Raw genomic sequence first — 15,607 nt, 5'->3', positions numbered from 1 at the left:
AAGGTTTAATTAATATCCCTATTCTTCTCATTAGTATCCTAATATCCTTATGGAACCTATCTAATCCTCTCATTATCCTAATTAATCCACTTGGGCTTCCCAAAGTTGCTCACACATGTGTGAGCACATAGCCCCCTTCTCCCAAGGTGGGACCACATTGACTTTTCACCCCTCTCCCCCTTGTGACACTTTTTAGAAGGTTAAGCTTGCAAATTTGGGACCACACATGTGGGACCACATTGATTCTCACCCTCTCCCCCTTGTGACACTTGTCACAAGGCTAAGCCTTCCAGCTTGGGACCATATTCCTCCTTCAATCTTGACCCTTGATTGGTAATCAATCTTGGCCATCCATTTCTAAGCCTTCAACTCTATAAGATGAGCTCTTGTCTCATATCAAAAGGCCCCAATTCCATTGTCCATTATTATTGATCCTATATCCACTTCATGCATCCTTATTATAGTTGTTTTGTAGGTTATCAAGGAGCTCTCATTGTGCCTCTCTCAAGCATTAGGCCATCTTAATTGCATCGTGTTTAGACTTTATCATGGATTAGATTAGTCATTTTAGCTTAATTGCATATCAATTTCATAGCATTATCATCTTCATCTTAGCTTAATTAGATCACTTACTTTTTCAATTTGGAAACACTTAACTCCATTCTTCATATCATCATCATATCATTAGTTTCAATCATTTAATCAACTAGGATCTTAGTTGCATCCATTTTGATTCTAGTTTATCATTCAAATCTTGTTCTTTAGGTTGTCATCTTAAAGATCAAGTGCTCTTCCAAGTGAGGGCCACCTTGAATCTTGAAGATCCTTGGAGATAGAGGACAATGAGATGATTTTGAGAGGTTTAGATTAACTAACATGCTTTGTTGATTTTGATCTCTAATGCAATGTCCCATTGACGTGTTTGTGTTGTTTGTGTCTCTTTTACAGGTGCAACATTATGAGCATACATTTTTTCTAAATCTCTCAAAATCGTCTCATTGTCCTCTATTTGCAAGGATCTTCAAGATTCAAGGTGGCCCTCACTTGGAAGAGCAATTGATCTTTAAGATGACTACCTAAAGAACAAGATTTATGATATGAAACATTCTAAGCATACATGATGCAACATTCTTCTTCTTTCGAGAGATTATTCATGCCTTCAGTACACAAACGATCTCTCGAGGGGGCATTATCATATCAAATCTCCATATCAATTTCATATCAGTCTCATATTGACACTAGATTCATATCAACTTTTCATATCAAATCAATTCTTCATATCTAGAGCATCACATTGACAATGTTGGCAACAACACCATATCGAGAATTTTGGAAACATATCGAGTGTTTTTCTTTGAATCAACATGTGGTCACATGTCATTTCAAAGAGGGGCAAAATGTACACAGCTAAAACTTGCACAACAAATTAAATGAATTTAATTCATTTAATCATTTATTCACCTATTAATTAAAATGAGGTTTAATTAATATCCCTATTCTTCTAATTGACCTATTAATCAAATTAAAGATTTGATTAATTACCCTTTCTTCCAATCTAACCCATTAATTAAACTAAGGTTTGATTAAGTACTCTTTACCCACTTAATTGAATAAATCTTATTTATTTAATTAATAGCCTTTTCCCTTTTAATAAAATTTATATTTGATTAAAAATCCCTTTGCTTTTTAATAAATCAATATTTATTTGTAAAAAATCTCCCCACTTGCAAAATCCTACAAATGCAAGTTGCACTTTTTTAGCTAAAATAAACCTTTTATTTTATCTGAAAATACCTATTATCCCCCCACTTGCATTTTCTTACATTTCTCATTAGCATCCTAATATCCTTCTAGAACCTATCTAATCCTCTCATTATCCTAATTAATACACTTTGTTTCTTCCAAGGTTGCTCACACATGTGTGAGCACATATCCCCCTTTCCCCTAAGACCTTTGTTCCTTACAAGGCGAGACCACACATGTGGAACCGCATTGACTTTTCACCCCACTCCCCCTTATGAGACTTGTCACAAGGCTACACTTGCAAATCTGGGACCACACATATGGGACCACATTGATCCTCACCCTCTCCCCCTTGTAACACTTGTCACAAGGCTAAGCCTTCTAATCTGGGACCACTTTCCCCCTTCAATCTTAACCCTTAATCAATATTAAATCTTGACCTTTGGTTTTCAAGCCTCCAACTCTATAAGATGAGCCCTTGTCTCATATCAAATGGTCCATGGTCCATTATTATTGATTCCAATATCCACTTTTATGCATCCATACTATAGTTGTTTTTGCAGGTTATCAAGGATCTCTCATTGTGCCCCTCTCAAGCATTAGGCCATCTTAATTTCATCTTGTTTAGATTCTATCATATGTTAGATTAGTCATTTAGCTTAATTACATATCATTTCATAACATTCTCATCTTCATCTTAGCTTAATTAGATCATTTAATCTTTCAATTTGGAAACACACCTCCATATTGCATATCATCTTCATATCAATAGTTTTGATCATCTAATCATCTAGGATCTTAGTTGCATCCATTTAGATTCTAGTTTATCATTCAAATCTCGTTCTTTAGGTTGTCATCTTAAAGATCAAGTGCTCTTCCAAGTGAGGGCCACCTTGAATCTTGAAGATCCTTGGAGATAGAGGACAATGAGATGATTTTGAGAGATTTAGATCAACTAACATGCTTTGTTGATTTTGATCTCTAATTCAATGTCTCATTGGTGTGTTTGTGTCTCTTTTGTAGGTGCAATGATCTAAGCATACACTTCTCAAAAGGACATTTTTAATGATCAAGGTACACGCTACAATCATCAGAGTAGAATATCAATAGAAGTCTTCAATATGGACCAATATTGAAATAAACATATTCTTGAAGTACCAAAACAATGTGCTAACCAAATACCGCAACCACCTGAGCATCAAATAGAACATCTGGTGGAAAACCAGACCAAGGTAGAGAATAGTTGAAGCCATACTTCTGAAATGCAATAATCACGATCCAAGACATCATTACAAGATTCAAGGCATGAGAATCAAACCATCAAATGAATATCACTAGAAGTCATAGAAACCAGAGGGAAACAGAACATGAGGATCTACTCATCACTACACAAACAAACAATAGGAGCACGAAATCTGAAGAATGACTTTTAGAGCATAAGATCAAATACCACAACCAACACCAAATCTCTCACGTCTAGATACTCATATCCTCATATTGGCAATACATATTTTTGAAGCGATAATCATATAAAAATAGTGACAACAAAAACAATCAATCAATAAAAAATGATCTACAATAGCAACAACTATTTGCAATCTGCAACATACATACCTATCTTCCATTGTTTTACAATTGAGCATTTGTGATATCTCACACATCAATTCAGACTAAATCGGAGCATTATATTTGACATCAATGACAACTCATATGAGTAACTCAACAATCTCCCCCTTTGTCATTGATGTCAAAACACTTCAAAAAGGTTCAAAAGATATGTCTAGAAAAACTCCCCCTTAGATAAAGCTTCCAAAAACCAAAATTCTCCCCCTTTGACATCAAGGACAAAGGTGAACAAAAGAAAAACGCAACTGCAATACAAAATACCTCATTTATGCTCTCAAATATTCTCTTATATTTTTCCTTCAATTCAGGAAGGAAATTCTTCCACAAGTTCATCACCAAATGGATAATCAAGCTCAAATTATCATTCTACATAATTATATCAACTACATATGATAACGAACCAAGAACATAGATGTTTCGCTCACACTTCTCAACATCAATGAGTATACTGAAAAGATGCTCTAATCGAACTTCAACAATCTCTTTTACCTTTAGGAATACACTTACCACATCTTCTTTTTGTTTTTGATAAAATATAAGATCTGATTGTAGGGAATTTATTTTTCTTCTCTATGCACCATCAAGATCACTGAAGATATCAAATGTCTTACCCAAGGAATACAACTCAGATTCAATAGAGTCATTTTTTTGCTTTGAATTGTTCCATAGCCGTAGGCCACTGGAGGTAGTATTTGTATACTTTGCTTGCTTCTACCACACAAACTCTCATATTCCTTATGTCTTCAGATAACCTGTTATGAGTATTACACATTTTTTCTCCATGTCATTCTGAATATCTTCTTCAACAACAGGTGCCTTAATAGGCTGCTTCATTTTATCTTTAAGCACTTCACACAAGACATCCGACAAGATGTCTGCAATACTGCTCAATGAAATACTATTCCAGACCAGATAATCAACCAAAATTTCCTCAATTTGATCTTTAATCATAAGAGGTATGATCAAGCCACAAATCACCAATCTTTTTCAATCCACCATCTTCCTTTAGAAAACTTAGAATGTTATCAACATTGCATAAATCATCTTCCTCATCTTTCCTTTCATCAACAACATGCTTTTCCTTAATCACAACAAAAGATTCGAGATCAACCAAAGAAATAACCTCACGTGCAACATTGCTTTTTGTCTTCTTCATTGATCCCAGAAGAGGCACCACACTTTTCCTCTTTGAACTTTTATTACTGGAGGGACTTCCCTCAAGAATACTGATAGAACTAGGAACTAGACCAGAGAAAAACTTCTTCTGAAAATCTATGAAATATTATTCAAATGCTAGATCTTTGTTTTCCAAAAAAGCTAAATATCTGAAAATTTGTTTTCCAACAGAAATATTCCATGTAATATTTTTTTCAAGGGTAATGATTTTGTGAAGTCAAGCATCAAATACATGATTAAGGAACCAAACCTGAAAGGATAACCTCGTTCCTTTGTCATCTTGATATTTTCTGCCAACTGTGCTCTCAACAATTCACATAAATCAAAGTTCTTATCTTCTCTCATCATCTGATGTGCGATATATACATCAATAGCCAAAGTAGAACCTTCTTTGTTTCTCAAGTAGATTTTATAAGAAACTCGATAAGCAACATACCTCACCACAGGATCAAAAAAATTGTCAAAATTATGAGTGCCCGTTGACCACCTGTGATGTCAGTTAGGGTTTCAACCTATTTGTTTTTTAATTGATTTCTTCATTGGAATGGGTCCATTATCTAAAAAGAAGGCTCTCCTGATCATGAATTTGTCCTTGAACTCTGCATCAAGCAACCGACATTAATAAACAACTCAAACCTCAACTATCAACATTTTGTCCCATATCTTTTCTAAAGTCTCAACACAACTTGCATATCATTTGAACACAACTCTTCTTCTTTGATCTTCACTGAATTTTGCACACTTCCACTCTCATTCTCCACTTTGTTCTTCCCACACCCTTCTTCTCCACATTCAACTCAATCATACACATCCCTTATATACAAGCTAGATCATCAAAGCTTGAACCAAGTTGGCCTAAACCAAATTATACCTTTCAGACCAAAAACACACACGTTGATCCACTTCAAGAGAAAGAGGGGACCAAAGCACACATTCCAAAGATCAATTCACCGATCCACAATCACCAAAATATAAACAACAACATATCAAAGCACTACACATCCATATAAGCAATTAACAATCAAACTATATTTTCCAACGCAAATAACTCAAATTTGAATCTCCACACGCTATGGTGAGACTCATAACACATCAAACAATCTTCCACAAATCATATTCGGACCTAAGGATAGGTCTAACATAGAATATCACAACCAACAACGAACAATGCCACAACATCCAGAGAACACAGAGATATTTTTGGACCACAAAACTATCATATCCATGAAACCAAAACTATATCCAAAGAAGATAATAATAGCAAACAACATTAACAACACTTTCCAAACCAACACCTATCTGGAACAAGAAGTTTGACATCAATGACAACCACACCAACACATACTTCCAATGGAGAGTGTTGTGACTATGGGTATGAAAGCCCTAGATAAAGGGAGAAAAAGTTATTGAAAAAAGGTAATGGAGGAGAGGAGTCAAATAGAGAGTGGAAGGGATGGTGGAAAAAAAAAAAAACCAAAAAATAAGATGGATGAAGAGGTGAGTTTCATTCATAGTTCATCTAGCACCTTTAATGATGGCCATACCATAAGAGTGCAAACAAAGGGAGTGTGATAACATCAACGAGGAAGGAGGGATTCATCCCATCAACAAGGCTTGCCTACTCTATTGTGAAGGATTTGATAATTTGACCCTTTGTTTATTTGATATCTTCATAATAGGTATCATGATCAAAGTTATCACCACCATTAAAGAAGTGAGAAGTGCTCACATATTCTAGAATAAGGTGTTCATTATTAGCCATGGTGGAAGATGGGTTAAGTCAAGGGCTACAATACAAGGGGATGAGATAATGAGAAGATGACATACATTCTAACCAATGGATTTGGAAAAAGACAGGAGAGTTTGGGAGAAAGGGTTTGTATTTTAGTTGATTAGAGGTGAAAAAGTGAGAGAAGCTTAAAATTAGAGTAGGAAAGATTAACACAAGAAATCAACAAGGTGATGAAATGTTAGATTGTTAGTTGCTTGGAAGTGTAAATAAAGAAGGTTGTATTAGTTTGGTGATAATTTTTTTTTGTGGATGAAGGTTGTGAAAGGTTTGTTCATCAAAATGTAAATAAAAATAGAATAACTTTGTCTATTTTTAAATTATTAACATGTGTTTCTTTACTTTTAACATCTAAACTACAATAATAAAAAAATAGTAAATTTATATTTTAGATTTCAATAGTAAATAACATGAAGATGAGATTGATATTGCATTAAAAAACAAATGCATAAAGAAGAGAAGAAGGTAAAGAGAGCATTATTATTTTTTGTATCATAATGCAAATTTTTAACAATTAGGGCGAGGTTGATATAAGGTAGTACTTTTAAGATTTGGTCCCTTTTTTCCTTCTGGCATTGTTTTGTTAAGGACAAAGAATATAGGATGATATCATTGGATATCAATTGTCCTTGTTTGTTCAAGTGTACTAATGTCTCTTGGCACATATTCATCCTTTATAAACACAGTGACATCCTTTGTGCTTTTTTTTACAAAAAGCTACCATTGCTTACATATATGCACACACTTGTATGTGCACTCATAATGTTTAAAGATGATGTTTGAGAAATATTTGGGTAGTTACCTTAATTATATCCATAGACTTATTCAATTGTTGGATGAAAAATTAGGTTACGATAGACTATTATCTAGGTGTTAGCTCTAAGTTACGATAGACTATTATCTATTGGATGCTTTAAATGCTTAAATGTATAACCTAGGTCCCAATGGAATGTGTGCCATGCTCATGTTGACCATTCCCTTAGATCCTACTTTTCAAGCAAGGTCTAACTCTTTTTGAATGTTGAAAGTGAATTATAATTTTTTTACTCTAATACACGTAACAAGATTGTAGTCATTTGACATTTAAAATAACAAGCATATTAAATATGAATAAAATGAAGATATTCTATCATAACCTACTTTTTCATCCAACAATTGAATACGTCTAAGGAATAAGAGTCTTGTTCAAAAGTTAGATGTAGGTTGAGGATGATCCCCACTAAAGAGTGGGGAATGGCCAAAGTCCCTATCAAAGAGAGCTGCTAAAATATATACAAAATGATGGAAACAGTGCTTAGATACACTTTTTTGACCTCACAAACCGTAAACCTAGTCTCTCAAAATCAACTTTAACCCAAGTACGGAATTTCTGTATACACAACTTATCAACACGGTTTAATAAAATGGCATTCAACAACTATCAAGAAGATGCTGGTCCTTAGGACTTCTAGTCTTGCATTATGCTAAAACACGTTTAACTAAATTATCAGTTGACCCAGGCAAAATTAAGACTGGAAGCACAAATTTTGTTGAGGATTTGTAAATTCAAACCAATATATAGGGAAATATGAGTCTGATTGATTAATCCAGGATTTAGGGTTTTATGGGTTTAATATATTCATTCAGGGTCATAGGGTCTAAGGGTCAAATTGAGCAATTGAGGGTTTAAGTTTTTAAGGGTTTGATTGGTTTGTTAAGGGGTCTGTCGATTTGTTTGCGTTATAGGGTTTTAAGGGTTTGAGTGATGTCAATGGACTTAACAAAGAAAGACCCCAGATTTCACGACGATGATGATGACGAAGAAGAAGAAGACGATGCAGCAGGGCGATGGGACGACTGGGACGACGAGGAGGAGGAGTCCATGCAATGCCTTTGTCTTTTCTGCAATCAGCGTTTGGATTCAGCTGATGCCGTCTTCAAGCATTGCTGCAAAGATCATGCTTTTGATTTTTCAAGCCTTCGAAAATCGCTTGCTCTCAACTTCTATGAAACTTTCAAGCTCATCAATTACCTGCGATCTCAGGTCAGTCACATTCTCTCTCTATCTTATTTTAAAGAGTTACCAAGTGTAGTAAAAATATTACTGCTAATTGTTTATAAAAATAGCGGAAAGGAATCGCAACCCTACATTTACATTTGAATGCAAACATTTTGATATCATGCTTTCAAACTTAAAATTGCATTTGGAATTGCAATTCCTTAGCTTTTTGAAATCCTATGTTTTTTTTTCATATAGAACAAAATGGGTCTTCCTTGATTAAGTTCTATTTTTGGATTAGGCATACTACTTTGCTTCATTCTCTGACATTACAAAATTTGAACTTGTGACCCATTATTACAATGTTGCCATGTTTTGTTGATGGAGTCGCTTGTTTAAAGGATACATCTCACTAGAGTAATATTCTTTTATGTGTGGTGAGGTTTGGCAACATCTGCCCATTTGTGATGCAAATTACAATGAATGTTTGGAAAAATATTTTATTCTTTTATACGTTTAGGAAATCGATCCGCTCTTTTATGTACAGTGAGGTTTCAAGATATCTTCTGACTTTGGATGTGATGAAAGCTTAGGAGCTAGTCCCAATTCTTTTATATGTAGCGATAGCTTTAAGACTTTTGATGTAATGGAAGCTTCGAAAAAATTGTAAGCTTTTAAGAATTAAAAGATATTAGTTGAATTGCAAAGTAATGAAAGCTTAGAATAGTGTTCCATTCTTTTATATGCAGCAAGTTATGAAGATAGCTTCTCACTTGTGATTGTAATGACACTTAAAATACCAGGAGAAAGAGAAGAAAAGAACTAGTGATAGGTTGCTGAGTGGCATAGTCTGATATATGGAAAACTTAGGGTACGAAATTAACATGAAGTACATATCTGTAAGGGTACTTCTGTTTCAATGTTTGAAACATTGTTCTTTTACTGATTCGGCATTGTCTGTACTCTCTTGATTGAGTTGTTTTTGTGCTCGTGTTGTCAAGGAGTATGATACTTTTTGAATGCTTTTTTCTCATTGTTGTTTGCCTTGTACAAATAATTAAATAAGTCGACAGTTTCCGATGTGAATTATCAAATAGTTTTTAACATTATTGTCTGACAATCATCTACACTAATTATAAAGACATTATGGTACACACCAGCCATCACTAACAAGCAACAACCATAAGAACATGCCAATCAACTGTAAAGATACCAGGTCATTACATCTAGTATCATCCATTAACACCAGCACATCAATTTGTTGGGGACTATCTTACCAATTGGGGTCCCCCACAGCCTAGGTCCAGGTTTTGTACATACCTGGTCCAGGTCCTTTTCTGGATCCCTTTGTGGGAACAGCTGGCCCCCCGCAAAATGGACCTGGTTTGGTCTGGGTTTGCTTGGCAGTTTAGCTGGGTAAACCCACAAAGGTGGTCAAATCAAGTTGTCTCAAGGTCATCACATTTCAAAGAAATGACGAATAAAACGTCCATGCACCTTGCTCTTACTAGTGTCCTGCATCTTGTCACTGCAAATGGCATTTCTCTGTTAATGGCAGGGGGCTACAAACAGCACCATTACAGGTAGAAAGCCAAGAAGAATGTCATTGGAACACTGTTTCTCTGTTAAAGGTGTGATTAGTTCTCTGTCTAATGATTGCTGATGAGTATGTGCAAAAAATTGATGGTGTTTTGGTGGTATTGTTATTACTTGCTGTATTTCTTCTTACAACAATTCCTGGCTTCACATTATTAAAAATTTGAGTTACCAGGTTTGGCCCCCTAGACCCCTGGTACTGGTCTGGTCTGGTCCTGGTTCGGGGTTCGGGTCCGGTTCGCCTGTGGTTCAGACAGGGTTCATGATTCACAGGCCTGGTTAGAACCAGGGCGAACCCAGGGGTCTGACAGCCCAAAAATGGATTTTTTTTTTGCAAAATGTAATCTTTTTTGAATTCCACCACATAAAAAAAAAATATGACCCTAAAAGTGAGTTTTAAAACATTAACTTGGCTCATTTCACACAAGCAACATGACTACAAGCAAGGGGAAACGAAGATGTGGGATATGGAGCCAAAACATACTGATTTGGATGATTTCACTTCTCAGCTCGTTGCATTTGATGACTCAGATAGCGAGCAAACTTAAAGTGCAAGTGCAAGTGTAAGTGGCATTGGCATTGGCATTGATTCATCTGATGTCAATGTCAATGTCAATGATGATGAGGAGAATGAGGATGACGAATTAGAGAATCCATTTGATGATCAAACTTTAAATTGTTGAAAGTTGAAACAATGATACTTGAATATTTTATCATTTTGATATTAAGCTTGATGTATATGATGCTGTTATGGTATGATCATGATGCTATGATTACAAGTTTATGTTGGTTTTGTTGTTTATATGATGCTATGTGGCATGCTAATCTTAATTCATGCTTATAGGCTGCCTATATATATATATATATATATATATAATTTACATGGTTTTGTACTAACGAACCCAAACGAACCCAAACCCCTTTTCAAAATTTTTCCGTACCGGCATACCGGTTCTTCGAACCCGAACCGGCAACCTAGTTAAAAATATAACATTCTTTACTTTCATTTAATGTTTCACCACATTCATCTTGTTGACTTGCAAATTGAAAAAAGCATGTATAAATTACGATAGGTTAAATTTTAAACTTTTGGCTGAGATGTATTGGTAACATACCTAATGGCCCTAATCTTTAGCCTCCTTACAATTTTGAGCTAATATGCATATACAATTTAGAGACACTAAATCGTTTTACGTGGCTAAAATCTGTATATATTTATGATTTTGAGATTTTCATATTTTTTGTATGGATGTATCCAAAATGCATCCTTCCCCAAATTTTTATTTGGTCAAATTGGTGTATCCAAACCCAAATGGCTAAATTAGGTTGTGGGAGAATTTGAATGCACTTGGATAATATATCATTGTTCTATCAACTTATAAGTAAAGTATTTGGTGCGAATGTGCATATTACTAACTAGTTCATTTTTAGGGCTTCTTCAGACCTAGTTTTGTTTATTTATGGCATTTATTTCTTGTGTCTCAAGACATATGATTACGACACTTGTCATAATCCTATGTTTTCATGTCTCACCCTTGCCTATATATACAAGAGTTTTCTTGTACATTAATCTATTATCATTGCATATTTGCATCTTTGGATAGAATAGGATTATTCTTTCATTTTGCATTTCTTTGTGCATTCATTGAAGCTCCTTGGTCTTGGTTGGCTACCTTTATAGCCAAATCTTACATGGTATTAGAGCTCGTGGGATTGCTTTTCATTTGCCTTTTTGGAGATCTAGGTTGTAAATTTTGCATTTCTTGAAAGTTGAATATACTCTTCTCTTGTATTGAATGATGGCTTGGAGAATTGGAAATTTTTTTGATAGAAATGTTAGATTTTGGGGGGTTCCCATTTGTGGCTTTGTATTATAGGTGCATTTTGGGGTTTGATGCAGCAAATTTGATCACGCCATTCAGTCCAAAAGGGTTGATAGAGTTAGTTTTGCCTTTTGTTGTGTCTAAATTAGACACAGGAGGCTATATATATAGGGGTTTGAAGGAAGGGTTTCTTGTTGGGCATTTGTAGGTCAGTGGTCATTCAAAGCATTTTAGGGCAAAACTGACCTTGCCATTGTGTCTAGAAGGCTTGAAAATCGATCAGTTGACTTTCAAATTGATGAAATCCAAACACTTTGCTCTTCTAAGGAAACTTTTTCCCTTCCTCATTGTATGGATTGTACAATCACAAAATATTCTCTACATGGGTGTTGGCATAGGCAGAAATGGCTGGTAGAAAAATAATTTTGTTTTGTAAATAATTTTTTTTACAATTAAAAAAAAATTCTGCAATAGGGTATAGGTTGCACCTTATGCACTTTGCAAGGAGCAAGTATATGCACCCATGTGAGAATCTCATGGCAGCCATTGATGGTGTATCTCGATTGGTGGGTTGTTGTAGACTCAATGGTTGGCCTTAAAGGCCCAACCACAAACAATGGTAGTTTGAAGCTATGATACTAGGTGGCAGCCTTACCTTACCATCAAACCAACATCGATATCATATAAAATTGGCAGCCCCATCTTGTTTCTAGATTGCAAACTCAAAACCTCTTTTCTATGAATTAAAGTGGTTTTTTGCTAGCAAAACATTGGTTTTATGCTAGCAAAACATTGGTTTTGGGCTTACTAAGAGTGGTTTTGACATTAGGCAACAATATCATGGCATGATAATAATGATATTGCAATGATGGAATATTCCACTAGCATGGTAGCATATTTTGTTTAGGTGATTGTTGAAGTCAGCATTGCATTAGCAAGATTTTAACCCCATCTTGCCCTCTCTAATAGGAGTTTGCTTTCTGAACCTAATTTTCAGAGGTTCATATTTAGAGCATATGAGTTTTTTATTAGTGCAATCTTTTTTTATTTGAGCAATTTTTTTGCATGGTTCATAGCAATGTAGTTATTTTTTTATTTTGATGCATGGTTTTTGTAGAAGATTTAAATTCTCTTTGGTGTTGTTTCATAGTTCGTGTTTTGGGACCTTCCAAGGCCTTGTGTGGGCTCATAGAATTCTTTTGGGTGCATTGTTTTTTGAAATTGTATAATATTTTGAGCTCTACGTAGTTGTACTATTGGTTCATTTTGATTTGCTTCTGATTTGTTTTTTCAGTTTTGAGCCTCTTTTTGATATTGTAAATTATTGAGATCAAATCCACTCAATGAAAGCAGTTGGTGGCAATTGTACTTGCACTAAATATGAAGTGCCTATTGTATTGGGGGATCATTGATTAAGTGAGGGATGGATCTTCTTGTGGTTATGCTTGCATTTCTCTTGATTTATGATGTATCTTTCTTGCTTCATCATAGAGAGTAACTTGTTTCCACTTCTAACACCTTACATCTATTTTGCATGAAAACCTGAAATGAAAAATTGCTAAGACAAAAGAGGCTGTACAAGATAGTTCATGTGCTTGATGGTGAATCAAAAGATGAGATTACAAAGACTAAATGGTTGAATAGTTGTGAGAAAGCCATTGGCAATTTGTGCTTGCATGCCTTTGTAAGTTGTTTCATATTGAGTACCTTGCTAGACCTATGACTATGTGGACTACATTGTTAACTTTGTTTGGGCAAATAGATTAAATCAAGGTACATTTGTTAGAAAATGAACTAACAAGTTTCAATCCATACAATTTTGACAACATATAGGACTTCATTACTAAATTCAAGTCACTTAGTGCACAACTAAAGTATTAAATGATCTCTCTAAGCGAGGACTTGATTATTTAGTGTTAGTGCCTACTTTCTATGCTACAAAGAGTGCTTTGGGGAGTGAGTTTAAGATGCTTGCCTTTGAGTTTTTGCTATGTTACTCACTAGGGAGTAAGATAAGCTTATTCAAATGGGCACTTTAAAGTCTTCTAAACCACAAACTTTGCTTGCAAAAGACAAGAAGGCTTCTAGTGGCAAATAGAAGAAAAGAAGAAGCCTAAGAATAACACACAACAACAATTCACATCCACATCCATAGAACTTAAAATTCCTCTTCTAAAGGGGAATCATCTAAAAAGGAGAAACCCAAATATGAATTTACAAGAAATCAGGGCATGAGGAACATTCATGTTATTCAAAACTGATTGATGAGTTGAAGCATTTTCTAATGAAGAACTAGACCAAATTCCTTCAACTATATTAGGAGGTTCCTCTTCTTTTTATACATAGTTAGAGAAACATAAGGCAATGCAATTATTGTGGTTGTAGATTTTGATTTAGGGAGGTGGATCCTTGATTCCAAAGCTTCACATCATGTGGCTTCATCACAAAGTATACTCTCTTCATTTGCGCCATTGTCATCGCCATGTATCCTGATGGTAACAACACATTTACACATGTTTGTGGGAGAGGGTCTAATGAAATTGGTGAAAGTTCCTTGAACGATGTCCTAAGGTCTATTGAAATTGGTGAGAGATCCTTGAACGATGTCCTTTGTGTTCCTTCATTGTCTGTAATCTTCTTTTTATCTATTAGAGCACACATAGTGTGTTGCATTCACACTAGATTTTGTGCTCATTTAGGATTCGCACAAGATATACATTGTTGTAGTTAGGGAGGCAAATGATTTGTCTAGATTATACACCTTCTCTCACCTTGCACTTAATGTTAGTTTAGCTAATGTTTACACTCAGGCATCTAGTGTGGACACTTTTGAGGAGATAGAGTGTGGTCACTTGAACCTTGGCATCCTTTCATTTACTAAGGTTCTAGAGACATGTGCTAACATTCCATCTCCTTCATCTCTTTCTTCTTTAGAGTTTAGTGTTGCTTTGGACGACTTCTCATGGTTCATTGTCTTCCAAGTAGAACATCAGAGGATGAGTACTTGACAAATATTAGGTTTGTTTTGTGAATTCCTTCTTGTAAGTTTGGAGGACACCTTTGAGGATATGGATGCCCTCTTTGATGTTAACTCCTAGGGAGTTTCATCCATTTCTTCAAATGCCATGGAAGGGCACATTCTTACCCTCTTTATTCTTTCTCTACGTATTCATTTGTCATAGTTTGGCATTGGCTTGGACGTCCTTGAGCAACATTTGGAAGATTAATCATCATCTTTGGATCTTGTTCTACATCCGCTTCCACAAGGATTTGGATTGTCACTTTCTTCAGTTAGGCCTTGGACCCTTGATTTGATTGTGGCAACTCATAGCACTGACATGGCAACATTTGTGCATTTTCTAGAAACATCATATATTCCTATCTTTTTTTCCCTTACATTCTTTTTGGAATGGGAAGATATAATACATACACTTTTGTGTTTGTTCCTTTTGAAGGGGAGAAATGTTGTTCGACAATCATGGGTTCTCTTCAACATTCTATGTTGAGCATCTACCTTAGGTGTAGGAGACTACACTTTAGGGGGGCTGCATGGTCTCTCTTATTTTTCCTCATTTTGGGGGGAGTTTTATCCTATGGGTCTTCTCCTTTTCATCTTTTAAGGGCCATCATCGTTTTGTATAGGAGCACTTCATTTGGCCTTGTTGTTGGGAACTATCTTTGAGGCTTTTGCTGTTGTTTATAACTAGGTAAGAGTGTTCGGATTGCCTTAAGGCGACATCCGAACCCACATAGGACTGGGTCCTATCCTAAAAGGGTAACGTAGCTCCAAGACAGGACCGGCCCCATATCTCCATGCCACACCAAAATATGTACAACGCCACAATAAATCAAATTGGCGCCAAAATGATTAAGGCC

The 15,607-nt window shown here is 35.3% G+C and overlaps 1 protein-coding gene across 1 annotated transcript in view; it reads left to right on the top strand.

The window, feature by feature from the left end:
* Window positions 1-7,537: 7,537 nt before the first annotated feature.
* Window positions 7,538-15,607, top strand: part of LOC131076609 (probable protein arginine N-methyltransferase 3) — a 43,282-nt gene continuing 35,212 nt past the window's right edge. The window contains exon 1 of the mRNA XM_058013883.2: window positions 7,538-8,357. Within this exon, the coding sequence (XP_057869866.2) occupies window positions 8,079-8,357 (279 nt within the window). The 5' untranslated portion in view covers window positions 7,538-8,078. The remainder of the gene's footprint in view (window positions 8,358-15,607) is intronic.

This window comes from Cryptomeria japonica, chromosome 10 (assembly GCF_030272615.1).
Source record: "Cryptomeria japonica chromosome 10, Sugi_1.0, whole genome shotgun sequence".
Taxonomy (NCBI): Eukaryota; Viridiplantae; Streptophyta; class Pinopsida; order Cupressales; family Cupressaceae; genus Cryptomeria; species Cryptomeria japonica.
The sequence above is the reverse complement of the archived record's forward strand: the minus strand, read 5'-3'. Positions and strand labels throughout refer to the sequence as shown.